The sequence below is a fragment of the Sodiomyces alkalinus genome (genome assembly GCF_003711515.1).
Source record: "Sodiomyces alkalinus F11 unplaced genomic scaffold SODALscaffold_3, whole genome shotgun sequence".
NCBI classification, from domain to species: Eukaryota; Fungi; Ascomycota; class Sordariomycetes; order Glomerellales; family Plectosphaerellaceae; genus Sodiomyces; species Sodiomyces alkalinus.
Window position 1 is genome coordinate 1,176,911 of NW_021167081.1, and position 22,040 is coordinate 1,198,950.

At 53.6% G+C, this 22,040-nt stretch overlaps 9 protein-coding genes across 9 annotated transcripts; 4 read left to right on the forward strand and 5 right to left on the reverse strand.

The window, feature by feature from the left end:
• The first annotated feature begins 671 nt into the window (after positions 1-671).
• Positions 672-1,974, forward strand: SODALDRAFT_309427 (hypothetical protein). The gene is made up of 3 exons (XM_028609106.1): positions 672-899; positions 1,082-1,271; positions 1,407-1,974. Exons 1-3 carry the CDS (start codon positions 876-878, stop codon positions 1,478-1,480), a joined length of 288 nt encoding a protein of 95 aa, XP_028467645.1. The 5' UTR covers positions 672-875; the 3' UTR covers positions 1,481-1,974.
• Positions 1,975-2,217: 243 nt separating this feature from the next.
• On the forward strand, positions 2,218-5,466 carry SODALDRAFT_331968 (oligosaccharyl transferase STT3 subunit). Its single transcript, XM_028611592.1, has 5 exons — positions 2,218-2,412; positions 2,574-2,597; positions 2,684-3,358; positions 3,429-4,596; positions 4,713-5,466. The coding sequence occupies exons 1-5, from the start codon at positions 2,286-2,288 to the stop codon at positions 4,981-4,983; spliced, it is 2,265 nt and encodes a 754-aa protein (XP_028467646.1). The 5' UTR covers positions 2,218-2,285; the 3' UTR covers positions 4,984-5,466.
• Positions 5,467-5,669: 203 nt separating this feature from the next.
• Positions 5,670-8,394, forward strand: SODALDRAFT_323162 (hypothetical protein; the record flags this gene model as incomplete). Its single annotated transcript, XM_028609784.1, has 5 exons — positions 5,670-5,718; positions 5,878-6,593; positions 6,696-6,741; positions 6,907-6,959; positions 7,063-8,394. The coding sequence occupies 5 exons, from the start codon at positions 5,670-5,672 to the stop codon at positions 8,392-8,394; spliced, it is 2,196 nt and encodes a 731-aa protein (XP_028467647.1).
• Positions 8,395-8,447: 53 nt separating this feature from the next.
• Positions 8,448-9,483, reverse strand: SODALDRAFT_358258 (hypothetical protein; the record flags this gene model as incomplete). The annotated part of the gene is made up of 6 exons (XM_028614085.1): positions 8,448-8,509; positions 8,584-8,723; positions 8,841-8,852; positions 8,980-9,031; positions 9,100-9,151; positions 9,382-9,483. The coding sequence occupies 6 exons, from the start codon at positions 9,481-9,483 to the stop codon at positions 8,448-8,450; spliced, it is 420 nt and encodes a 139-aa protein (XP_028467648.1).
• SODALDRAFT_139146 (hypothetical protein) lies at positions 9,448-13,669 on the reverse strand. Its single transcript, XM_028606773.1, has 4 exons — positions 13,544-13,669; positions 12,747-13,444; positions 12,347-12,643; positions 9,448-12,264 (listed from the first exon to the last, which is right to left on the reverse strand). Exons 1-4 carry the CDS (start codon positions 13,572-13,574, stop codon positions 9,592-9,594), a joined length of 3,699 nt encoding a protein of 1,232 aa, XP_028467649.1. The 5' UTR covers positions 13,575-13,669; the 3' UTR covers positions 9,448-9,591.
• A 1,197-nt stretch (positions 13,670-14,866) lies between these two features.
• Positions 14,867-15,912, forward strand: SODALDRAFT_331970 (hypothetical protein). Its single transcript, XM_028611593.1, has one exon. The coding sequence runs from the start codon at positions 15,070-15,072 to the stop codon at positions 15,517-15,519; it is 450 nt and encodes a 149-aa protein (XP_028467650.1). The 5' UTR covers positions 14,867-15,069; the 3' UTR covers positions 15,520-15,912.
• A 1,156-nt stretch (positions 15,913-17,068) lies between these two features.
• On the reverse strand, positions 17,069-18,367 carry SODALDRAFT_349963 (hypothetical protein; the record flags this gene model as incomplete). The annotated part of the gene is made up of 2 exons (XM_028613449.1): positions 17,069-18,140; positions 18,172-18,367. The coding sequence occupies 2 exons, from the start codon at positions 18,365-18,367 to the stop codon at positions 17,518-17,520; spliced, it is 819 nt and encodes a 272-aa protein (XP_028467651.1). The 3' UTR covers positions 17,069-17,517.
• A 952-nt stretch (positions 18,368-19,319) lies between these two features.
• SODALDRAFT_139227 (hypothetical protein) lies at positions 19,320-20,145 on the reverse strand. The gene has a single exon (XM_028606774.1). It carries the CDS (start codon positions 19,959-19,961, stop codon positions 19,476-19,478), a length of 486 nt encoding a protein of 161 aa, XP_028467652.1. The 5' UTR covers positions 19,962-20,145; the 3' UTR covers positions 19,320-19,475.
• SODALDRAFT_139235 (hypothetical protein) lies at positions 19,818-21,820 on the reverse strand. The gene is made up of 7 exons (XM_028606775.1): positions 21,553-21,820; positions 21,343-21,439; positions 20,994-21,234; positions 20,775-20,921; positions 20,578-20,695; positions 20,419-20,514; positions 19,818-20,308 (listed from the first exon to the last, which is right to left on the reverse strand). Exons 1-7 carry the CDS (start codon positions 21,639-21,641, stop codon positions 19,966-19,968), a joined length of 1,131 nt encoding a protein of 376 aa, XP_028467653.1. The 5' UTR covers positions 21,642-21,820; the 3' UTR covers positions 19,818-19,965.
• Positions 21,821-22,040: the final 220 nt, after the last annotated feature.

The following is a 22,040-nucleotide window of genomic DNA, read 5'->3' on the forward strand; positions in this document are numbered from 1 at the left end:
CTACTACGTGTTATTTAAATTACCGGGACTACTCCTATTCCGGGTTCGGCTCTTTAATATTCTCGTCCCCCCTTAAAGCGTCGTCGATTATTGGAAGTCTTGGAAAGCTATCACTATTATCGCCTCCGAGAGGCGGAACGGTACCGTTACTGTTAGGAGCTAGAGGTTGATTAGTACTATCGAAAGGCGGATTAAGCGTCAGATTCGGCGTCGAATATAAAAGGTCTGTAAAGGATTCCAGATTAAAGTTAATAAGGTCGGAATTAAATCCGAATAAGAGATCTATCTTCGCGGTTAATTATTAGTTCTGCTTTTAGAATTAAATCCTACTATAATCCTACTATATACTAGATTAATTCAGGATCGATTTAGGAACTGTTAATATTTTTTCGCACGAGTAAGCGTTAATACCCACCCTCTATTACTCTCCCGTCCCGTTGACCTTACCCGACTATTACTGTTAGCTTAGCGTGTAATGGTCGGGCGAGACGCAAAGGCTATAGCAATAGTCAGGTCAGGTCAGTTCTACGCTAGTAGGGGGGCAATGGTCGGCTGAGCAGGGGGGGGCAATGGTCAGTTGAACTGTAGTCTCTAATCAGGGCATATGACGATTACCTTATGGAACTTTTTTGGGAAATATGCATATATCGGGTATCTGCACAATGGGGACGCCGGGTTTCCGGGGCGAGCGGAAAATCTACGGTTTCTCCCGACCTTTTCATCAAAACTTCCTCGTCTCCGGTCCGTCCTTATACTTCGTACTCGCAGATTTGCCATACAACGGGCCAATTGACGAACCACACCCGACCTGTGCGCCTCCCACCTATCTCCCCGCTCTACTGGAAAAGCAGTCGCGTCACAAAGCATTCGACGCCATGTCTACATCGACCGGAGTCAACGTATGTTGCGTGTCAAAACCCCTCGTGTGCTCGTGTCTCCTGTCACGAATCCCAGCCTCCACTTCCGCGCCGAACATCGATCTCCCTTATTCCCGTCCACTGGGAGAAGATCCATCCAGCCTCGATGCTCGTCACATAAACCCACAAGCGATTCAATTGCTGACCAAATGGCACATACGCAGGTCCTTCGCTATACCGCCCTCGCGGCTGGTATCTTCTACGGCTTCACCCACCAGAGGACGATCACAGCGACCCAAAGGGCCGCCGTGGACAAGAAGGAGTATGAGCACAAGCTGCAGTTAATCAACCAGGCCAAGGCGGAGTGGGCTAAGAAGAACGCCCCCGCCGAGTCGGCGAAACCTGCTAGCGGAGGTATGTGCAATGCGACAGCGATGGCATGGTGGCGCTTGGGGAACGATTTGTCCATGTTGCTATCGGGCCCCATAGTGACCAGTCGCCTTCATCTAATCTACTCTTTACGCTCTGGCCAACTAACCTGGACTCCAGTGATCACAGACCCTATGGACCCGAAGTTCGATCTCGAAGCCTTCTTCAACAACCTCGCCAAGGAGAACCCGTAATGCTATACTGCACCCCGATCGAAGAAAACAAAAAATGGCATGGGCGGCGAAATACGCCCACGGATAGATGATTGGAACAGTGAAGAGAATCTGTGGGAACACACGGATTCGACGAAGTAGTCTTTCCGAGAAGCCATGGATAGAGGAGTTTGCTCCCAAAAGCCGGCAAGGGGGAGTGTGGATGGGCACCCGGGCTGATTGTCACAGCATAGACATTTTTCTTTTTCCTACTTTTGCGTGGATGTACATGTGTAACATACTCTCGACTAGATGATTTACCAAGGGACGAGCCATTGGAAGACGTGGATGTTTCCGACGTGAACGAGTGACCTGTGTGTGCGGTTTGGGAGTTCTAGAATATATATATATATATAGCCTTAATTGGCAAAGCAGGTAGCGCACCACCAACAGAAGGGCATGAATGGTGCCGGGATATTTTTTTGAATTGTCAACCCGGTCAATGAAGATTGAGGACGATAGATCATTGAGTGAGGGTATGAATTCGCAATCCTGTCACGGATGGATCTCGGTATTTTTGACCCAATTGCATCAGACCATCCAGATATCATGATCCATCTTTCTTCTTGGCACTTTCCATGATAAGGGTATTCTGCTATTATGATATGTACCAACCCGGTTCCAATCTGACAACTGCGTCACAATATTCATATAGCCGTATCCACAAGGTCAAGCTGTCCTTCTTGTACGCCAGTGTCAGCAGCAACATGCAACACCAACACCAACCAGGGCCCTTTTCAAGCTCACACCTACGCCAGAGCACTGCGATTCCACACCCGTGGCCAACATGTCGGCCCAATCGCTGGAGCACCTCTCCGGAGGCAGTGCAAAGAACTCGAGGACTCTACTGAGAGTTGTCATTCTCGGTTTTATCGCCGCTGCGGCCGTTGCCAGTCGGCTTTTCTCCGTCATTCGTACGTGTCTTGGTCCTCCAGAGCTCTCTCTACGTTCCGTGTCGCCGTTAAAACTCTTTCCATTGCAATCGTGCTTTCTTGGCACAGCTTCCAGATTCATCCAATAGTCGCAAAAGTTTCCTGGGCAGGCACACAGGCTAATTAATCTTTCATTTTTCTAGGTTTTGAGAGTATTATTCACGAATGTTCGTTGTCTCCTGTCCCTCGACCCCTGGCGATGCGCCGCCGCTCCCGAACTCACCACCCATCATCTTAACTGACCCGCGTGCAGTCGATCCTTGGTTCAACTACCGCGCCACGAAGTATCTTGTTGCCAATGGCTTCTATAAGTTCTGGGATTGGTTTGACGACCGAACATGGCATCCTCTTGGTCGGGTTACCGGAGGAACTCTCTATCCTGGTCTGATGGTTACCAGCGGTGTCATCTACCACGCCCTTCGAGCTCTCGCCCTCCCCATCGACATCCGGAACATTTGCGTTCTTCTCGCACCTGCCTTTTCGGGTCTGACCGCGATCGCCACTTACCTCCTCACCAATGAGATGACCACGTCCCCCTCGGCCGGCCTCCTGGCTGCGGCGTTCATGGGAATCGCTCCTGGTTACATTTCCCGGTCCGTCGCCGGCAGCTACGACAACGAGGCCATTGCCATTTTCCTGCTCGTGTTCACCTTCTACCTCTGGGTGAAGGCGCTGAAGCTGGGCTCGATGCTCTACGGAGGACTTTGCGCCCTCTTCTACGGCTACATGGTGGCCTCGTGGGGTGGCTATGCCTTCATCACCTGCATGCTGCCTCTGCATTCCCTGGTTCTGGTTTGCATGGGCCGATACAGCACCAGGCTCTACGTCAGCTACACGACATGGTACGCGTTGGGTACTTTGGCTAGTATGCAAATTCCCTTCGTCGGCTTCCTGCCTATTAAGACTAGCGAGCATATGCCGGCACTAGGTAAGCGGATCATTTGTTTGTTCCTTTGTCCTTGTTACACTTGCGGCGGAGCTAATTGAATGTACGCTAGGGATGTTTGGCTTCCTGCAGCTGCTGGCCTTCATCGACTACGTTCGAGGGGCCGTTTCCGGTCGCCAGTTCCAGACCTTCCTTTATACAATTGTCGCCGCGGGCTTCGGCGTCGGTCTCGGCGGTGTGGTGTTCCTCACCTACATGGGCTACATCGCCCCCTGGGGTGGGCGCTTCTACTCCCTGTGGGATACTGGCTACGCCAAGATCCACATCCCCATCATCGCCTCGGTTTCGGAGCACCAGCCGACCGCCTGGCCCGCATTCTTCTTCGACCTGAACATGCTCATTTGGCTTTTCCCTGCCGGCGTCTATCTTTGCTTCCAGGAACTCCGGGATGAGCACGTCTTTATCATCATCTACGCCCTGCTCGGCAGCTACTTTGCCGGCGTCATGGTTCGTCTGATGCTCACGCTCACGCCGGTTGTGTGCGTCACGGCGGCCATTGCTTGCTCGCAGATCCTCGACACCTATCTCCAACGCGAGTCCCCCAACGCGGCGGATTTCGAGAACCAGGAGACCGATGGTGCCGATGCCGCTGCCGCCACCGCGAAGAAGGCGGCGAAATCGGGTGGGCTCAGGGCGACGAGGTCCCCTTACGTTGGCATCTACAGCCTGTTGACGAAGGGCCTCGTGGTGGGGAGCATGTGCGTGTACCTGCTCCTGTTCGTGTACCACTGCACCTGGGTCACGTCCAACGCGTACTCGTCTCCGTCGGTGGTCCTGGCGAGCCGCATGCCGGATGGCAGCCAGCACATCATCGACGACTACCGTGAGGCGTACCAATGGCTGCGACAGAACACGCACGAAGACGCCAAGATCATGTCCTGGTGGGACTACGGCTACCAAATCGGCGGCATGGCGGACCGCCCCACGCTGGTGGACAACAACACGTGGAACAATACGCACATTGCCACTGTGGGCAAGGCGATGGCGTCTCGGGAGGAGGTCAGCTATCCCATCATGCGGCAGCACGAGGTCGAATATGTCCTGGTGGTGTTTGGTGGCCTTCTTGGCTACTCTGGAGACGACATCAACAAATTCCTGTGGATGGTCAGAATTGCCGAGGGCATCTGGCCCGACGAAGTGCAAGAGCGCAGCTTCTTCACGGCCCGTGGCGAGTATCGGGTTGATCATGAGGCCACGGATGCCATGAAGAACAGCTTGATGTGAGATGCCTCCCTCTGTCTTTTTTTTTCTTTTTTTTCTTTTTTACTCCCCTTATTTGTCCCCTATTCTCCTGTGGTAACTAACGTTTGTCTCTAACCGGGACGGGTCAATGCAGGTACAAGATGTCGTACTACAACTACAGCTCGCTCTTCCCGGCCGGAAAGGCTGCGGACCGTGTCCGGCAAGCGCGGCTTCCCGACGTGGGCCCGACTCTCGACTCGATGGAGGAAGCGTTCACGAGCGAGAACTGGATCATCCGTATCTACAAGGTCAAGGACCTTGACAACCTGGGACGTGACCATGGGTCCGCGGCGGCGTTTGACAGGGGCCAGAAGAAGAAGAAGCCCACCAAGAAACGTGCTCGTCGTGTTCTGCGGCTTGAGTAGATGTCAGCGGGGGGGAGGTTGAGTCCGTCCTAGGAAGGGTTGGCATTCTCTTTGTTGCAGCTTTCACGAAGGACGATCCGATAGGGGACGTCTGTGTTTTATGCTAGGTAGCTTGGGAAAAGGTTAGATTAGGACCACAACATGGGGTTGGCCTCTCGGTAGATATAAAAGGCAGAGAACGATGGGGAAGCTGTATGCATATAGTAATGTATTATCTTGAGAACAGCTGTGGTGACAGCAGGGCAACATCAAGGTGAGAATATTCCTGGCCTTACAAGTAAAGGTAAATAAACAGGGAAGGAAAGTGGATAGATAAATCACTGTCATATGGGGCTCCTTCCACTGTACATCACGTTTCTCACTTGACTTTCCTTTTTGAGCTGTTGCCAACTCAACTTCTCATCTTCTCAGATTTTCATAGATTTTTATCTCACCGAGCTTCACCGAGCACATCCCCTTCCAACTAGCCATCCATCTTCTCCCACTTGTCATCCATTTTAGCTTCCAAAACTCCAGCTTGACGAGACGAGTTTTACATTTCTGATCAAACCCGTCATCGCTAGAATCATCGTCAGCCTGCCTATTTGTTCTTTCCAACCCCGACATCCGGTTCACGCGGCATAGCCAAAATTCAACCAAATTTTCTCTTAAAAGGCATCTCTCGAGAGATTGGAGAGATAAATAAGATGGGATTCCGGCGTCGACCGCCCAAGGTGTCTCTACTGCTCCATTTAAGTGAGGCACTAGGGCTGCCTGCAATCGAGAAACGACGGGACGATGATCAAGTTGAAGTCCACCGAAAGAAAGGAACGCATCGTTACGCGAGAGGAGAGGATCGGGATCACTTCTCTCGCCGTAACCGTGTAGTTCCCCCAAGACAACCCAAGTCTACAGGACGGAACAAACGCCCTACTACCCCCTCATCTTCGCAGCAGAGCGAACCATGGTCGGATCTCGAGTACTCGTCTTCAACCTCTTCGTCATGCTCACTCACAGATGAAGACGACGAGGAAAGTGGCTCACAATCGGAATCCGACTCAGAGTCAGAGTCAGACTCGGACGCGGAGCAGTATGTCAGCCCCTCTGCCAAGGGCAACAAGCAAGCCTTGGGCCCTTTCAAGAAGCAAAAGACCCTCGCGACACCGTCTGCCTCACCACTCAAGTCTCGAGGCCGAGCGAAATACCAAGCGCGTGCCCAAAACCAAACTCGACCAGCTAGTCAGCCAAAGCTAGCTGCTTATCAACGATCCAACGCGACCTTCTCGGTCTACGTGAATCCAACTCCAGCACCTAATCCCAAGCATGGACCTATCCCGGATGCGGAGTTTCGAAAAGCCACCCTCGCGTTCGAGAAGGACTACAGCCAGAAGCGCCGAGTTGCGTGTTTTGTCAACATCCGAGGAGTCGCCAAGGAGAATCTCATAGCTCCAGCTCCTGCTCCTGCTCCCGCTACTGGTACTTCCTGGGCGCGAGACCTGGCAAACTGCCCCCGAAAACCCTTATCGGTCGCCTCCGAGCACAGAACGAACCTGACGACTCCCAGCGTGACGGTCGCCTCGGTCAACGGGACAGATGCCGGGGGCAGCGGCAGCAATGACGGCAACGAGCGCGTCTCTCGCGACTAGGCGTCCGGGGACTCGGTGACGTCCAGCCTGAACCTCGACGGCCACTTTTGCTTCGGGTGCGGCATCCGACGCGCGACGAAGCATCAGGTCGAGCGGAAGCCGCGCATCAGCGGCGCCCCGTGGAAGAACTTGTGTAAACCCTGCTTGAAGATGTATTTTGCCGGCACGAAGTACCCTGTTTCGGAATATGGTCACCTCTGTGCCTGTTGCGGGTTTGCTCGTTCTTCGCATTTTCATCACCAACACACTTTGGCGTCGGGGGCTGGTCCCGTGCCTAACATTTGCACGATCTGTCGAGATAAGAGGCAGGGGAAGGCGGAGATCCCGACCGAGACCCTTCTGGGCAAGTCGGTAAGTTGTATCAATCCATGTCGTGACTCCAGATATTGAGGTTGGGAGGGCTTGAAGAGAAGAAAAGAGGTTTTGGTTGCTAATGTGAAGCCCATACAAGCAGAACCGCTCAACCAAGGGCGACGACAACAGCTCGACATGCTCTTCCGACGAGTCGGAAACTGAACCTCAACGTTACCAATACAAGACGCCCACCGTGGAGAGCGCGTCCAACCCATCTGAGGATTCAGACGAGGTTGGAAAGAAGAATAACAAGAAGCCGAAGGAGATGGCAGTCCCTGGACCACTCAACGCTGCTCGATCTTCCGACTTGCTGCCGCCTCAGCCGTCGAAGAAGCCAACCGTCAAGCCGAATCCATCTGTCGCGTTTACCCCGGCCCGGACCAGGGACGGTTCTCATATCACCGCCAATACCAAGGACAGTGGCTACAACTCTAGTAATGTATCTGGGATGTCGAACAAGGTCACTTCCTGTGATGATCGGGCCGGTGTTCAACCCTTCGGCGACGATGAACAACTGCAGCAACAAAATGATAAATATCGCCACCATGAGGAGCACTCGAATGGTAGTACTAAAGAAGAAGCATCGTCTTATCATTCGTCCCCTCTCGTCAGTCCAAACGGTCAACGGGACCGTCGCGAGACCAGTGCTCCAAAGAGAAGAAGCGGCTCTCATCGCGGCGGTCCTACTGCCGCTCCCTTCGATCTAGATGGTGGACGTTTCCGTCGACAGTTATACGAGGGAGGAGTATCGAGCCTCGCTCAGGAGTATCTGGGTAGTAGCCGTCGCCCACCGCGTCCCTCCCCTCCGTCCCTTTCGTCTCCTCCACCCGCCGAGCAGATCCGCATGGGGGGATACTCCGAACTAGCACAGGAATACCTGAATCCATCTGCCTCTCGCCGCCGCCGCCGCGGACGGGCCAAGTTTAACAATTCGCCAACGGCCAATCTGGAAGACGTTTTCTACGACGGCAACTCTGGGTTCGGTCCCAGTGCAAGCTCGATAGCATATTCTCGCAATGCATACGGTCGGGAATATGGTGACTTGAACCTGCATCGTGAAGATACCACCAGTGGCGCCCAGCAAGGACGACAAGCCAACAATGCCCCTGGCCGGGGGGCATATGGACAGCATTCGTCAAGCCCAGAGCACCACTCGTATGGAAGACGACATGGAGATCGGAGTTCTTACTCTGGCAAGTCCTCCCATCTGGGTCCATACGCCAACCCCAACCAAGGAGGGCCAGGGCCAAACTCATACCAGAGCAAGGGCAACACGAACAACCACTCCACCTCGCAGTCCTCTATCCGTCTACCCAAGCTGCCACCGCAGGGTTTTGTCGAGGAGCTCCCAGATTCCGACTCGGACTCGTCGACGATCGCCCATATTGGAGGGACATCCTTGGCTTTTCGTTCGCCTTGTTCCGTTGTCTAGCATCAGCCCCCAAGTGTCCTTGCAAGTACTATGACTTTAGCATCATTCGCGTCTCAGTTGGCCCCGTCGTTTGACCCTGGGTTGGTTCCCAAGCGGATACCAGGCGGCTGGCTGGCTGTCTTGACCAGAGAAAGAGCACAACCAGCTTGACTGAACTTCTACTTGACTTGACTTCGTCTTCCTTCACACTTTGTTCAGATTTGCCTGCAATACCACGAGAAAGGGGGTCCCTCAGTCCTTGCTGTCTCTTTCCCGCTCCCGTCTTGATCCCTTTCTGTATTCTTTCGCCTGTGCCCTTCCCCGTGGAAAGCTTCATCTCTTGACTCGGACTCGAGAGATGGACCGTGGAAAGCAAGCTTTTTTTTTCTCCTTCTTTTCTGCATCAAGTTGTTCGACGTACTGCTTCATCGGCTTTTTTCTCGCCCTTTTATTTGTGTCCCTCTCACCTCATCTCGCGCCTGCTATTTGTGTCGCCAGTGCCAGGTTGTGGCAACAACATTCAAAAGAGAAAGAAAAAAAAAGGGGGGGAAAGGAAAATAAACGAACAAAAATAGAACCAAAAAAAAAAGGAAAGAGTGTACAGACGAAACTCCCATCCCGGTATTGCCGGTCATATTCGAGGATGAAGAGTCAGTCCCTGGGACCAGGAGGACATGCAGAACATCCTCCAAACATAGGATTGTTCAGGTTTGGAGCGTTATATACGCATGCTGTTGTGAAGAGATGGAAACGAAGTACGGGATTGCAGTGCCTGGATCTGGATCATGGACGGAACAGACAACAGACATGCTAATATGCGTGGGCGCCTGCTCGCCGCATAATGTGCACCCTTAGCTGAAGCCTTTTAATACCAAGACATTTCCCAAGTCCCCTAGGGTCTGGACAATTAGCCTTATGCGACCCTCCTTAACATATATATATATATATATATATGGCCCAAGTGAGCGAGGCATGTGGCCCGCCTTGTGAACCGAAGGCTTCTCTCACCAACCGAATGTGAATATGTGCCACGAGAGAGTACCTGTCCATGCCAAAAACCAACATGATATTTCGTCTGAGACGCTGTCGTGCAGAATGAATATTGAACATGAGATGCTGTTGTTGTATTTTATTTGTTCTGGCCAAGCCAAGCTGTTCTAATTATGTTCCGGATGACCCAAAGACTTTACCCAAAGGGCACGCCATTAAGGGGACCATCTAAGTCCCAAGGTTCAGTCGCGTCGTCGTCGTCGTCCCCGTCGGAGGGGCACTCGCCGGCGACCCACGCCGGGAAGCCGCCGTCATCGTAGTCGTCGCCGTCATCGTCGCCTTCACCGCCGCAAGGTGCTCCCGCGCATCCAGAATCCTCTCCTCGAACACGCGGGTCCGTTCGCGCTCGTAGTGCACCCGGGCCTGTCGCCGGATGAGGTCGCGCTGCGCCTCCTCCATCTTCCGGTTCCGCTCGGCCTCCGCCCGCATGCGCTTCTCCGTCTTGACGAAGGCCTCCTCGATCCTGCGCGCCACCGACGAAGAGACGGGCCGCGGCGGCGACGCGCGACAAGCCGGGCGGGCTTGCGCCGAACCGCCCCAGAAGCACCGGAAGATCAGCTTCGTCTTCTGCGGGTCGCCCATGCCTCCCCACACCACGATCTCGTCCCCGTTGTGCAGCTGTACCCATTCAGGCGAGGACGTCGGCGGTTTGGACGAGCGAAGGTGAAAGCCGTTGACGTGGATGCCCATCGTGGCTTTGGTGGAGACGTAAAACGAATATCCAGTCGAGTCTCCCTCTTGTTCCCAGGGCTGTACGGTCTTGCTCGACGATCTCCTGGAAGGGTCGTAGCCGTCCTTCCAAAGAAGGACCTTGATCGCGAACTTGGGTACTTTCGTCTCGGATCTCGGGGTGTAGATGGCCGTGTTCTCCGGCGATCTCCCCCAGGACATTAACGCATCCGTGATCGGTACAGCTATACCGGGTATAACAGAGTCGGGTGCAGACTCCAAAACGGCCAAGGCACGGTGCGCCCCTTCCTCCGCAAGGATGGGGACGATACGTTGAGTCGGTGGCAACGTATCAGGCAAGGAGTCCTCCTCCTCTTCCGCCTGGGGCACCGGAGCCGTGGGTGGCAGGACCATACTACTGTCTACGAGGTCTGCGAGGTTTCTCGTCTCCCGATGGAGCGCGGCACGTGGCATGACCCCTGCCGTCGCAGGACCGGAGGGTGGTTCCGTGTCCTCCATCTGTTGTGAGAGTGGCGTGGGCGGGAAATACTTCATGGCCAGATCCCATAAGGGCGATTTCCCCGGGGTGAACGACTCTTTCCGAGCCTCCGCCGCCTGCTCGAAGACCTGACGCTGAAGCTCCGTCATCTCCGGGTATTCCAGATGCCAGGTCGCCAGTTCGCGTCCCACCCAGAAGAACGTTTTGTCCTGGGGCCCGTCGATCAGCCGCCCGGATTCTAGCCGCTTGACCAGTGGCATCGACGCGAGCAGGATGCACTCTTCGAGTGCCTGGTCCGCCAGCGTTTCCATGTTCCCTTCCGATCGCAGGCGTTTGAACACGGGCTTCTCCTTTTGCCGCCGCTCTTCGAACTCGTCGCTGGTATCATACCCGGGTTTGCGCTTACTTGCCGTGTAGTAGCTTCCGTTGAGGACAGATTGGGAGGCGGTGGGCGACTTCACGCGGAGATCATCCTGGACGGCGGATTCGGCCGCCCCCAGACTTTGCGACCGGACGTTCTCCACGAGGCTTTGCAGCTGATCCATGGACTGACCATGCGCGGCGGACATGGACAGCTGCACGCCCCCGGCAGAGCCATTGCCCCGCGCGGAGGAATCACCCGAGCCAACGCTATCTTGTATTTCTGTTTCCATGCTGTCCTCCGCCCTACGGCGTGGACCCGACAATGGAAGGTTAAGGCGATCTGCGGGGATAACTCCCGAGCTTCCCATGGCAGATACGTTGAGCTCTCCGAATAAACGAGGACCTTTACCAGGACGGCCGAATGTGTCGTGCTGTCCGCTGTTTTCCTTGTCCGAAAATTCCTCGAGCAAGTCGTCCAGGACCTCGTCCAATACCTCCCTGGCCGGAGATGGATCGACGAAATGACGCCCCTGGCCTTCTTGTAGACTGAGCTGCGAGGCGCCGACTTCTAACTCATCGTCAGTGACCTCGTCGAGGGACCGCTCGTCATCGGGCCGTGGACCGCCACCCTGCCAAGGATGGTGCTGAAGATCACTGATCGTAGCCCGCTCCTCCGGCCGTCTCTGGAGCATGGAGCAGAGGAAGTGCACAGCCTCGTGAGACACGTTCTTCTGGATCAACGGGACCGTGTTGAGTTGCGTAGTCATGATCTGGTGTAGCAATTCCGAGTAGCTGATACCGTTCTTCACGGGATACGGAGGCCTGGTCGTGAGTGAGTAGAAGAGGACGCCGCCCAAGGACCATATGTCGACGGCGTGATCATATCTCTGACCCTGAGGCGGACGCCGTTGTCGGTTGCGAGGCTGCCTGAATCCATGGTCGTCATATTCGGTATATTCCGAGTAGACCTCGGGGGCGCAATAGAGGAGGGTGCCGCAGAACGTCTGGAGGAAGGTGCTCTCGTTATCCACTATTTTCGACAAACCGAAGTCGGTGAGCTTGACTTCGAAAGGGTTCACCGACTGGATGAGGATGTTGTCCGGCTTCACATCGCGATGAGTGATATTATTCTCGTGGAGGTAGCCAATGGCGCTGAGCAGCTGAGACGTCATTTGCTGAACCAGAGGCTCGGGCAGAGGGCCTCGATCTACGACGAGTTTACCCAAGTCCCCGCCGGGCACATATTCCATGATGATAATCAGGAGTCGGTTCTCCCAGTCGAAATGCTCTATGTAACGAACGACGTTGGGCTGCAAGAGTTGTCAGTCGACTTGTGTAACTTGGACCATGCGGGTCTATGGCGAAGGAGAAGGGGCTTGGCAAACCACGTACATGATTCACTCGCTGCATGATCTTCATCTCATTCTCGACCTTCTGATCGAGGACACCGTCCTTCATGAAACGGCGCTTCTCGAGCTCCTTGGCCGCATATGGGTTGCCGTCAAACTTAGAAGTGACTTTATGGACAACGGCAAAGGCGCCCTTTCCGATTTGGCCGACTCTGTTGTACCTATCCGAACCTCTCCACTCCTTGGGAAATCGGTCGACGTTCTCGTGGGTAGTTCCCGAAGGTAGCGGGATCCTCGGCCGTGCAGGGGCGCGGGTCTTGGGAGCGGCGAAGAGGTCAGGCTATTTATTGTAAGGTCAGGTTCGCAAAGAGAAAAGAATTTCAAAAAAAAAAGAAGAAAAAAAGCTGGCGTTGGCAGGTTGGGGGGTTGGGGGCTCAGCTTACATGTCCACCGGTGCCGGGGACAAGGGTCCTATTTGCCCTCTCTTCCCTTAGCTCCTTCAACCGGTCAAAGTAGTCCTCCAGGTTGTGAATATAGGCGCGGTCATAGGATCCCTCCCTCTTCGGTATGCGGACGAGGAATTCAAGATCGCGGGCCTCGGCGTGCATCAAGATCTTGATCCGTGACCCGTGAGTCAGTGTTCGACGGACGTCGGCCTTGTCGTTGGGGTTCTTCCCGCGCAAAAGATGGCTATCGACAATGGTACCGTTGGTGGACTGATCCTCCAGCATGACGACGCCATACTCGTTGACGTAGATGCGGAAGTGGACGTTGCTCAGGCGCTTCATGGGATCGTTACGGAAGCAAAAGTCGCAACGACCATGATTTCTGCCGAACTGGAAGCCCAGGAGAGGGTCCTTGACGTCGGCAGAGAGGCGCAGGATGACAGCATACTCGCCAGTGTTGGCCGGGGCGACCCGAAACCTGTCCGCCTGGTCCTCCTCTTCGTAATTGGGCTCGATAGCGGCCGCCTCGTCGGTTCCAACAATATGACTCTTATCGTCCTGGGCTATGCGGTGGACCTCCTGCCGGGCAAAGGGGGAGTACGGATAGAGGAGGCAAAGGATGTCGGATATGTCTTCGTCGGAGAAGCCCGAGTTCTGCTGGCCGATGCGTCGGGGGTCCAGAACATTCTGGGTGGCTGGAAGCACCGGACGATGTCAGCTTGATGCGAGATCCCCTAGCCACAGAGAGGAGGAAGAGGAGAGAAACAGGCGTAAAAGAGAGGGGGGAAACATACGTTGGGTGGGATCACCTCCATCAGCCTCCATTTGGGACTTTGGACGGCGAACGGAGCTGATTGAGGGCCAGAGCTGGTTCGGCGGCCAGGGCTGGTCGAGAGGCTATTGCCTCGAGGAGGTTTGCTGAGAGGAATGACTGGTGGCAAGCAGAAGGATGTTTGTGTAGTTATGTGAAGTGTGCGTGCTGCGGTCGTCGCATTTGAAGGCGAAATAGGCAACGATGCCAGTACGCTGGAGAACCGGGGAAAGGTGGGATGGATATGCCGGGAAAAAACGATTCCTATCACAAGTTCGTGCTGGAGACAAATACGTAGCTAGTATGGCTATTTCGTGGAGCAGATCGGGTTCTTGTTTCGTCAATCGGGTTGACACGTTGGTAGGCCGAGAATCAATGCTCGAAGAAGGGGTCGAAGTTATGGCAAGGCAGCAAGATGGCAGGGAAGGCTGATTTTTGATGGGTGTGGCCCCTCGAGCAAGGGTGCGGTAGAGGTTCGGACACCGAATGACGGACGAGTTGCTAAATACATCCCATAAATGACAAGGGAGGGAGGGAATGGTGGAGAAGAAGAAAAAAAAAAAAGAAAAAGAGGCCCCGGAAAAAGCAAAGAGAAGAGAGAAAGTAAAGAAGGGGAAAAAAGAGAAGAAGAAAAACAAAAAATAAAAAAAAAAAGAAACCACCCCCGTGATCTGGAGGAATGATATGTCGCCGCCTTGATGCCACTGCCCGAGTATGAGACCTGGGATCCAGAAAAATGGATAGTAAAAGAAGAGAAAATTCAGCAACAAGAGGGACACCACTGGATCGTAAAGCTAGGAGGAAAGAAAACCAAATCAGCTGGAGTGGACTCGAGGACGCAGCACCAACCAACGTGACCGGCGAGATGCAAAGAAGCTGAGCTTCAAGGTTGACAAATCGAGGGGTGGGTGCGGGTATGTCTCGAGGGATGTGGTCAAATGGTCGAATGCTCATATGGTCAGGGATTCTGATTGTTTCTTAATTCGGAATGACAGGCAAATCCACAGGGCAACAGACGCTGGGAAGGTCCGACGTTTTACCACGTCTCGACGCGCGTGACGAATCGGGCTTAGCGTTTGCTTCCGTTTGGGTAGGTAAGGTACTTCAAGTGATTACGAGATTCGTACACACAGGAGCGAAATAATCTTCATCTTTAGAAACGGGGTTAAGACTGAAAGTAGGGTCGTGACGGTGTGAATATGATACTGCTGGCACTGTATACTCTTGACGTCACTCTAGGACGCCCCGTAACATGAATTAGGCTTTGAAGCTCTAATGTCTTGTTGCATATTATTTTAATCGCACACACGAACTTGACGCACTAGTACTGAACTCGCAAATTACAAGCTCGTGTCGCCGGGGAAGGTTATCGACCGACCACTACAGACTGTCCTACCTATATGGCGGGTAGCCTCTTTTCTCTCTCGAGTCGAATGATCGCGCGAGCCCTCCCCTCGATCAAACCGAAACAGAAACCAACTCTGCCTTCGAGGCAAAGCCGACAGAATCATGGACACGAAACCTTTGAGAGTCTGCGCCAGGGCGTCACAACGAAGTGAAGAATACACAACGGCCTGGGAAAAACCCGATAACCTGATAGAGACAACTATCGAGGCTATGAAAGAGCAAAACATCCCGACAGGTACTCCAAATCTCGTGGCGGTGCAACAACTGGATCTGGCAATCTTCGTTGTATTCGACCTTTTCTACCATGACTATGACCCCCGCCTGGGACACTTGGCTCAGTTTAACAACCTTCCAGTTTGTGAGGTTGTTTTCAAGCGCGGGAAGGTCCGAGCTGCGATGTCAAGTGCGGAGCGAGCGAGATATGTGAACGACCAGATCCGCACCTTTCACATCCTCAACGGCCAAGAAGGCAGACCTCCCTTTCGAGAGGATCTATCGAAGGGGCAGCGAGCCCATTATGGGGCGCCAAGGGAAACAACTGGTTCGTCTTGAGCCAGCTGGAAGATCTGGCTACAGACTACTTCTGTGGTGATCTAGTCGGAGTCTGGGGGCGTTGGAAATGCGCATGTGTTGCACTTTTGCGAGTTCCTGTCCACGGTAGAGCCATCGCTGTATGGTGCATGATCGCCATTCCCGCAGGTCTGGGTCTGGTCTCGATATCCCCTTGCGCCGCATTGAGGACAGTCCCATTAAGTATAGTGGCACATTTTGATGATTATCTAAGGTCGGTGAGGAAGAAGTCGCCGCTCATAAGTTAACGGCTCTTACCTATCGGTGAGGAAAGGGCTATGGTCGTTCGTGGGTTCGTGGGTTCGTGGGTTCGTGCCCGAGTTCATGAAGCTTGCTTCCCAGGCTTCCCCGCTTCTTGCGACGTGGACGTGGGCGTGGTGTAACTATACACGCCGTCAGAGAGTAGATAATACGACCAATCAGCAATGATACGGGGTCGCTCTCACATTGGTTGGGACTGTTCCGAGGAAATGCCGGTACCCCTCCACATGGGAATTGGCGAAGTGATCCACCGTCTCGCCCATTGTTCACCACGGAACGCTGAGATGGCGCGACTCACACAGGCATCACGAGAGCAGTTGCGGCACATACTCGAGACCGAGGCTCTCGGAGGAAAGGTTCCCAAGGATGTTGACATAGGCAGGATCATAGGCTGGTCCGCCAGGACGATACGAACGTACAGATCGAACCTGAAGCACTTTGGTGCTCTCGAAGCCCCTCGAAATCGCCTCGGTCGACCGCCGAAGATCACTCCGAATATGCGGGAAGCCCTTGAAGATATACTAGCCACTGACCCTTGCAGGGGACAAGGCGAGTTGGCGGCACTCCTCAACAGGGCTTTTGAACATGCCGATGTTTCGCGCTTTTGCGTCGGTAGGCTTTTCAAGTCCACGGGCTGCTCCAAGAAAGTTGTTCGGAATGTCGCCCAAGAGCGAAATCCTGACCTCCGAGATGACTATCTGTATGAACGATCCCAGTACCGTTCTTGTCATTTCGTATTCATCGACGAGAGCGGCTGTGATAAAGCTGCAGGGATACGGAGGAAAGGCTGGGCCCCGCGAGGAGTCAGGCCTGTCCAGGTAAAGAGGTTCCACCGCGGAAAGAGGTACCAGATCCTCCCCGCATACACACAGCAAGGCGTCCTTCATTTCCGAGTCTTCGACCGATCAACGGACAGCACCGTATTCGGGAACTTCATAGAGGAGTTACTTCCGTACTGCGGTAGATGGCCAGAGCCAAAGTCTGTGCTGATCATGGACAACGCCAGTTTCCATCGGACAGAGAAGGTGCGGCAGATGTGTGAAGAGGCTGGGGTCATTCTGCTGATGCAATCGCCGTATTCCCCTGACGTCAACCCCATCGAAGAGTACTTCGGTGAGCTGAAGAACTACATCCGTCAAGTCTGGCATGAGCACGAGGACCTCATCAGACAGGACTTCGCTTTCTTCCTAGAAGAGTGTGTTCGGATCGTTGGCGAGCGAGAAAAGAGTGCTAGGGGTCACTTCGAGCGATGTGGTATATCGATCGATGAAATGCCAGAATAGACTGAATTGGAATTTAAATGATCTAAAGCGGCATGTACTGCTGTACAAATTTCTTGACGTCCCGAGCGAATTGTCGAGCAATCCCTTCTAAGACTCCCGAGCCAGTGAGGGTCGTAGGATTCCCAGATTAATGGACCAACTCGAGGTCAAAGCCAGCCTCCAGAGTCAGATCTCGAGCAAGCTTGAATTGCCCCTTGAGTTCCTCACTATTGGTTTTCTCACAATGCCATACGCAGTACGCCTTGACCGCATCATCCCACATTCCGGGAATTTCAAGTGGCTCCAACCTAGGGGTTTGAAGGTGCTCTAAAAGGCGCCGGGACGATGTCGAAGATCCATCAGCATTAGCTGGAATATAGTTGTTGATGATCAGAGGCTGTGGAGTTATTTATTGAGGCTCCGGGTCGCATCGTTTCCGCTTGCGATTCGACTGCTATTATTCCTCGGCATACAGCGCTTCCCGGATGTCCTGTGGCATGTCACTATGCGACTGGAACCGACCACCCGTCTGCACAAGCTTCACAAGCTGCCTCAAGTAGTGGCCCATCAGCTTAGAGTGCTTCTTGGTCTCAGCGTCTTGCCAGCAGTAGGGACCACGGTCGCAGGGGCCCACGGTGCATCGACAAATCCCGGAAACATGTCTCCATGGGTCTGGTGCGCCAGACCCTGCCTGCTCGGCGTCGAGTCGCACAGATCTTTCTGCCAGCTGCGATGCTGTGGCTCCTCGCCCGACGCCCGTACTCCGAGTAGATCTATCGGTCTCCGCGTAGTCAAATACTACTTTGATCCGAATCTTCTTTCTTTCAAGGAGAAGATGGCTCCAAGATCGCAGCTGCTTTTCAACCACGGGCCAGCTCATATCCAACCCATCAAAACGCCTTATATGATCTTGATCGTTCCGATTGTTGACAGATATAGTGACCGTGGTCGTCTGGGCCTTGTAGGCTCTTGTCGAATCCAGCTTCGAGACCTCATTCTTCAGATTCGGCCCGAGAGTGTGATTCCAGAAATTTCTCTGGCGCAAGCACGACGTCAGATTCGGTTTGAAAAGCGATCTTTCTCTTGTTGAGTTTCAAAGTCCACTCAAGACTATATCGGATGTAGGAGGGCGGGTTCTCGTCGTAAGCATCGTCTGGGTCAAAGTCAATCAACGGCACGAAGGAGAGTCGTGAACGCGCTGGGCGAAGCTGGCTCTGGACTGGCCTGGCAAGATTCGAGTCTCTGCGAACATGGATGTCGCCCTCGTCCGAGCCGGACCAGTCGCCAACAGAATCGTCCGCATCCATAGCTGAAGCCAGCGTGGATCGCAAATGCGTGGATTCTGGACCATAGCGTTCCCTAGGGAGCGGATGTCATCAAACAGGGGTCACGTGTAGTCCAAGGCCCTATTTGGGTCCTTTTGTCGGCGTGACCCCTTTGTTGAACGTATCTCGGTCGACTTGCCATTGTTTGGTCGTTATTGTAATTTGAAGGTTTCTTGAGAAACGCGAGAAGTTATTGGTGATGATATCGCGATATCTTGCAGAGGAGGCTCGAATAAAATCGCGAGCGATAAACTCTCCAGCCGCGTCGGTGGAAATTCGTCGTCGCTGCTTGCGAGACATCATTCAATAGCAGTATTATGCCTATGAACGATATTCACAGGGGGCGCTAGGCAAGTGCGGAGATCCCGTCATATATGTACCTCTCCGTAATTCACCGTTGGTGCACGGTGTCAGCCCGTAAAATGTGATTGGATGATGAAAGTACTTCATAGTACCTAAGACTGAAGCCGGTCAGCGTTGCAAACGGCCACTTGTGGCACTTTCAAAGAGCGTCATCACATGACTTGAGGTACCGCTAGGTACCGTCAGATAGATGGTCCGTGCATTCAACTCGAACATGTAAGCTAACACCGGAAGATAGGTAGTTTCGCTCGAAGGTGTATCAGTAAGGTACCTAACATAAGGTACTCGCAGTCAAACATCAGCCAAACGGTTGAAGCTAAAAACGGTAGACGGCTCCGTCGGCTCTCAGACAATCAGCCCTACCTTATCAAGTATCCGTACGTCTGTGTAAGGTACTTCCCCTTGACCGGCGCTGTTTCTTCGAGTACCTTAAGGTATCGCTGCCCTGACCCTCCCGTCCTGCGCGGCCTCTTCCTAAGCTTCTTGTAAGAACAAGACAACAGTGAGATGACAGTTGGATGAAAATAATTGAATGCCAACTTGCTTGCTTCTCCAATTTCAAGAGGGTTAGGGTTGAGGTTGTGAGTCTGCGAGTGAACGAACTAGACGTATGAGGTTATAGAGCGCCCAAAGGGTTAACAGCCATCACTATGGACTACACAGATACATTAGCGACTACCGGTTAACCGCGAGCGATAAACGCAAAGAACTGGCGAATCCCCACCGGTCATGACGTACACCGCTGGTTTTTCAGCTGTATCGACGCATGGACTGACTCCCCGAGTACCGTACCTCCACAACGGGACCGGGGTATACGCCCGTTTGGTGATGCCCTAGTCGGAATGCACGTCGAAGCAGTCGAAGCAAACGACATACATGTGTGGTAACAGAGTGAGGTATTCCCATTTGGCATGCCGTCATGATTTGTAGAAAGTGGACGTCTCAAGGCACAAGAAGAGTACTCGCATCGCTCCCAATCCTCCGTAAAACCCGACACCGTCCCTGAATAATTAATACATGGTCGAATATCCGCTGACCCAACATCCATTACCCTCTCTCGGGGGTTTATCTGTCGTTTTCTTTTCTTCTTTTTTTTTCCTTTTTTTTTTTCCATTCCCGTCCCCGCTTTCCTCTGTGCCTTGGCCCCTTTCCCGCGTCGTGTTCCAGAAACTCCCTCCCCCGAACCCAGCGCGATCGGTGCGCGCCGTGTCATCACATCAACTGCGATTCCTCGGACTCGATTCCTCAACCGTAATCTCCGTGTGCTTCATGACCCTGTGCTGCAGGTTTTCAGCCAAGATGGACGTCTCGCTGCCGTCGTCGCTGATGCCACCCTTGACAGTGGTGTGGTACGGATCGCTGACGCCCCCTTGGAGCTTGGACATTTCGAATCCCGACGTCTCTTCTCGGATGTAACCCGCCGCAGATGGCCTTTGCCGGTTGCCGTAGCCGCTGGGACCGGTCGGAGATGCGTACGAGGTTTGGAGCTTGAGCGTCCTGGCGACGAGCGGCTTAAGCATCGGAGCGCAGGCGGTGATCATGCCGACATTTTGCTGGAGTCTGGATGATTTGGGTCGTCCTGTTAGTTTTGTTCCCTCCAGCACAGCTTGGAATGGGGAAGAGGGAAGATCCAAGGAAGGGGCGGAAGAAAAGGAGGGAAGGCGACGTACAGTCCGAAGAACTGGATCCAGTTGTTGAACGTCTTGTCAGGGTCGCCACGCGTGACGAGCTGGAAGATAAGCTTGACAATACCGATACCCACAGCGCTGTGTATTCCCATCAGTTTTGATCCAAGGTTTAGGAAACAAACAGAGAGGAAGGGTTCGTACATGTAGCCAAGGTTGAAGATGGCAATAAGGTAAATCCGCACACGCAGCTTGGTTTGCAACGACCAGAGCATCGGAATCGGGATCGTGGCGAAGGCGACATCCGTGAATATATTGAAGGCTGCAGGGATTGTCAACATTAAACCAACTCGGAGTGCAGGGAGGGATGCCGCTGCGGACGCTCTTGGGGGCCCGCTTACCTGTGTTCAATGATGCGAACAAGTTTGCCGTCTCACGCGGGTAACACGTGGCCGTCTTGAACACTTCCTTGTCCCAGTGGGCCTCGACCGGCTTGCAGAAGGCTAGGAGAGACACCCAGCCCATGATCATGTAGCAGAAGATGAACGCTGTCCCCGGAGTGTTAGTTTGAGTGATTTGTGTGATCAGGTGTCAAGCCGTCAAAGAGAATCGAGTCGTACCCATCAGACCCCAAAGGATCCATTTGTACCACTTGTTGGTGTTGTTGAGCCGGAGTAGCGACAGGGCAATGGAGAACTTGAGCAGGCAAATGCTGGTGACCGTCATACAGACACCCTGCACGAAGCTCATCATGCCGTACATCTCCATCTCCTCGACGGTCACGGCATCCGCATGGCGGCCCAATGCTCCGTGTGTGCCGGCAATGATTTGCGTCACCATGCCACCTCCAAAGAGAAACAACTATTTCCTGGTCAGCTTCATCCCCTCGTCGACTCCTCCTGTTCCTTTCTCTCGCGTGCGACAAAAAGGGGGCGTTCTTTTGCCATGTTGCCCATCCCGGGAACGTACCCATGCCATGATCATGACCACATCATCAATGCCGAACGACTTGAGCAAGCACGACCGGACGTAGATGCGAAGAGCGAGGAAGATGATGGCGATTCCGCTGATAGAGAGAAAGCCACCCATTAGAAGACAAGTCGAACTCGAACTCGAACTCGGGAACGGGAGCGGGAACGGGACGATGGAAAATGCTGTGCGAGGTAGGACGAGACGCACTGGAATGTACCGTTGATCGCCATCATGCGGGGGAAGTTGGTCTCAGCCGCGTAGGCCGGGTCAATATCTGGAGGCGGTCCGGAAGACATGATGACGGAACGGATGGGACGATAGGAGAGTCGTCACTCGTCACTCTCCTCCAAGGGCGCGTGGTATCCGTCTGTCTGGGTCGGTCTGAATATATTATCTTATTCGGGACGGATGAGTTCGAAGCCGGAGGATGTAGAATGTAAAAAAACAAATGCAAAAAAACGAGACCGAGACAGGAGCGCCGGCATACGCGAGATGCCGATGGATATTAAGAGGTCAGCAGATGACACAGCAGAACTCTCCGCAACCGGGCTGCAGGTACGGTATATAAGGGAGCATGAAAATGAAGGAGAGAGAAAAATAAGAGTAGAGAGTGTGTTACAGCGTAATGAGCAGTCAAGGTGAACGATAGCGACTCTATTTCCGTCCCCGGTCTGATGCAGCCGTTCTGCAGTTCC

What these genes read in the sequence shown, in the direction of transcription:
- SODALDRAFT_331968 (XM_028611592.1), top strand. Translation starts at nt 2,286, where the DNA reads ATGTCGGCCCAATCGCTGGAGCACCTCTCCGGAGGCAGTGCAAAGAAC. An exon ending in TGAGAGTATTATTCACGAAT is followed by an intron (nt 2,598 to 2,683) that starts GTTCGTTGTCTC and finishes ACCCGCGTGCAG; the next exon opens with TCGATCCTTGGTTCAACTAC. An exon ending in GCCATGAAGAACAGCTTGAT is followed by an intron (nt 4,597 to 4,712) that starts GTGAGATGCCTC and finishes GGGTCAATGCAG; the next exon opens with GTACAAGATGTCGTACTACA.
- SODALDRAFT_139235 (XM_028606775.1), bottom strand. Translation starts at nt 21,641, where the DNA reads ATGTCTTCCGGACCGCCTCCAGATATTGACCCGGCCTACGCGGCTGAG. An exon ending in TGGTCATGATCATGGCATGG is followed by an intron (nt 21,235 to 21,342) that starts GTACGTTCCCGG and finishes ACCAGGAAATAG; the next exon opens with TTGTTTCTCTTTGGAGGTGG. An exon ending in GTTCGCATCATTGAACACAG is followed by an intron (nt 20,696 to 20,774) that starts GTAAGCGGGCCC and finishes CAATCCCTGCAG; the next exon opens with CCTTCAATATATTCACGGAT.
- SODALDRAFT_139227 (XM_028606774.1), bottom strand. Translation starts at nt 19,961, where the DNA reads ATGACACGGCGCGCACCGATCGCGCTGGGTTCGGGGGAGGGAGTTTCT.
- SODALDRAFT_309427 (XM_028609106.1), top strand. Translation starts at nt 876, where the DNA reads ATGTCTACATCGACCGGAGTCAAC. An exon ending in CTACATCGACCGGAGTCAAC is followed by an intron (nt 900 to 1,081) that starts GTATGTTGCGTG and finishes GCACATACGCAG; the next exon opens with GTCCTTCGCTATACCGCCCT. An exon ending in GGCGAAACCTGCTAGCGGAG is followed by an intron (nt 1,272 to 1,406) that starts GTATGTGCAATG and finishes CCTGGACTCCAG; the next exon opens with TGATCACAGACCCTATGGAC.
- SODALDRAFT_331970 (XM_028611593.1), top strand. Translation starts at nt 15,070, where the DNA reads ATGGACACGAAACCTTTGAGAGTCTGCGCCAGGGCGTCACAACGAAGT.
- SODALDRAFT_139146 (XM_028606773.1), bottom strand. Translation starts at nt 13,574, where the DNA reads ATGGAGGCTGATGGAGGTGATCCCACCCAAC. An exon ending in TGGAGGTGATCCCACCCAAC is followed by an intron (nt 13,445 to 13,543) that starts GTATGTTTCCCC and finishes CGGTGCTTCCAG; the next exon opens with CCACCCAGAATGTTCTGGAC. An exon ending in TCCCCGGCACCGGTGGACAT is followed by an intron (nt 12,644 to 12,746) that starts GTAAGCTGAGCC and finishes TACAATAAATAG; the next exon opens with CCTGACCTCTTCGCCGCTCC.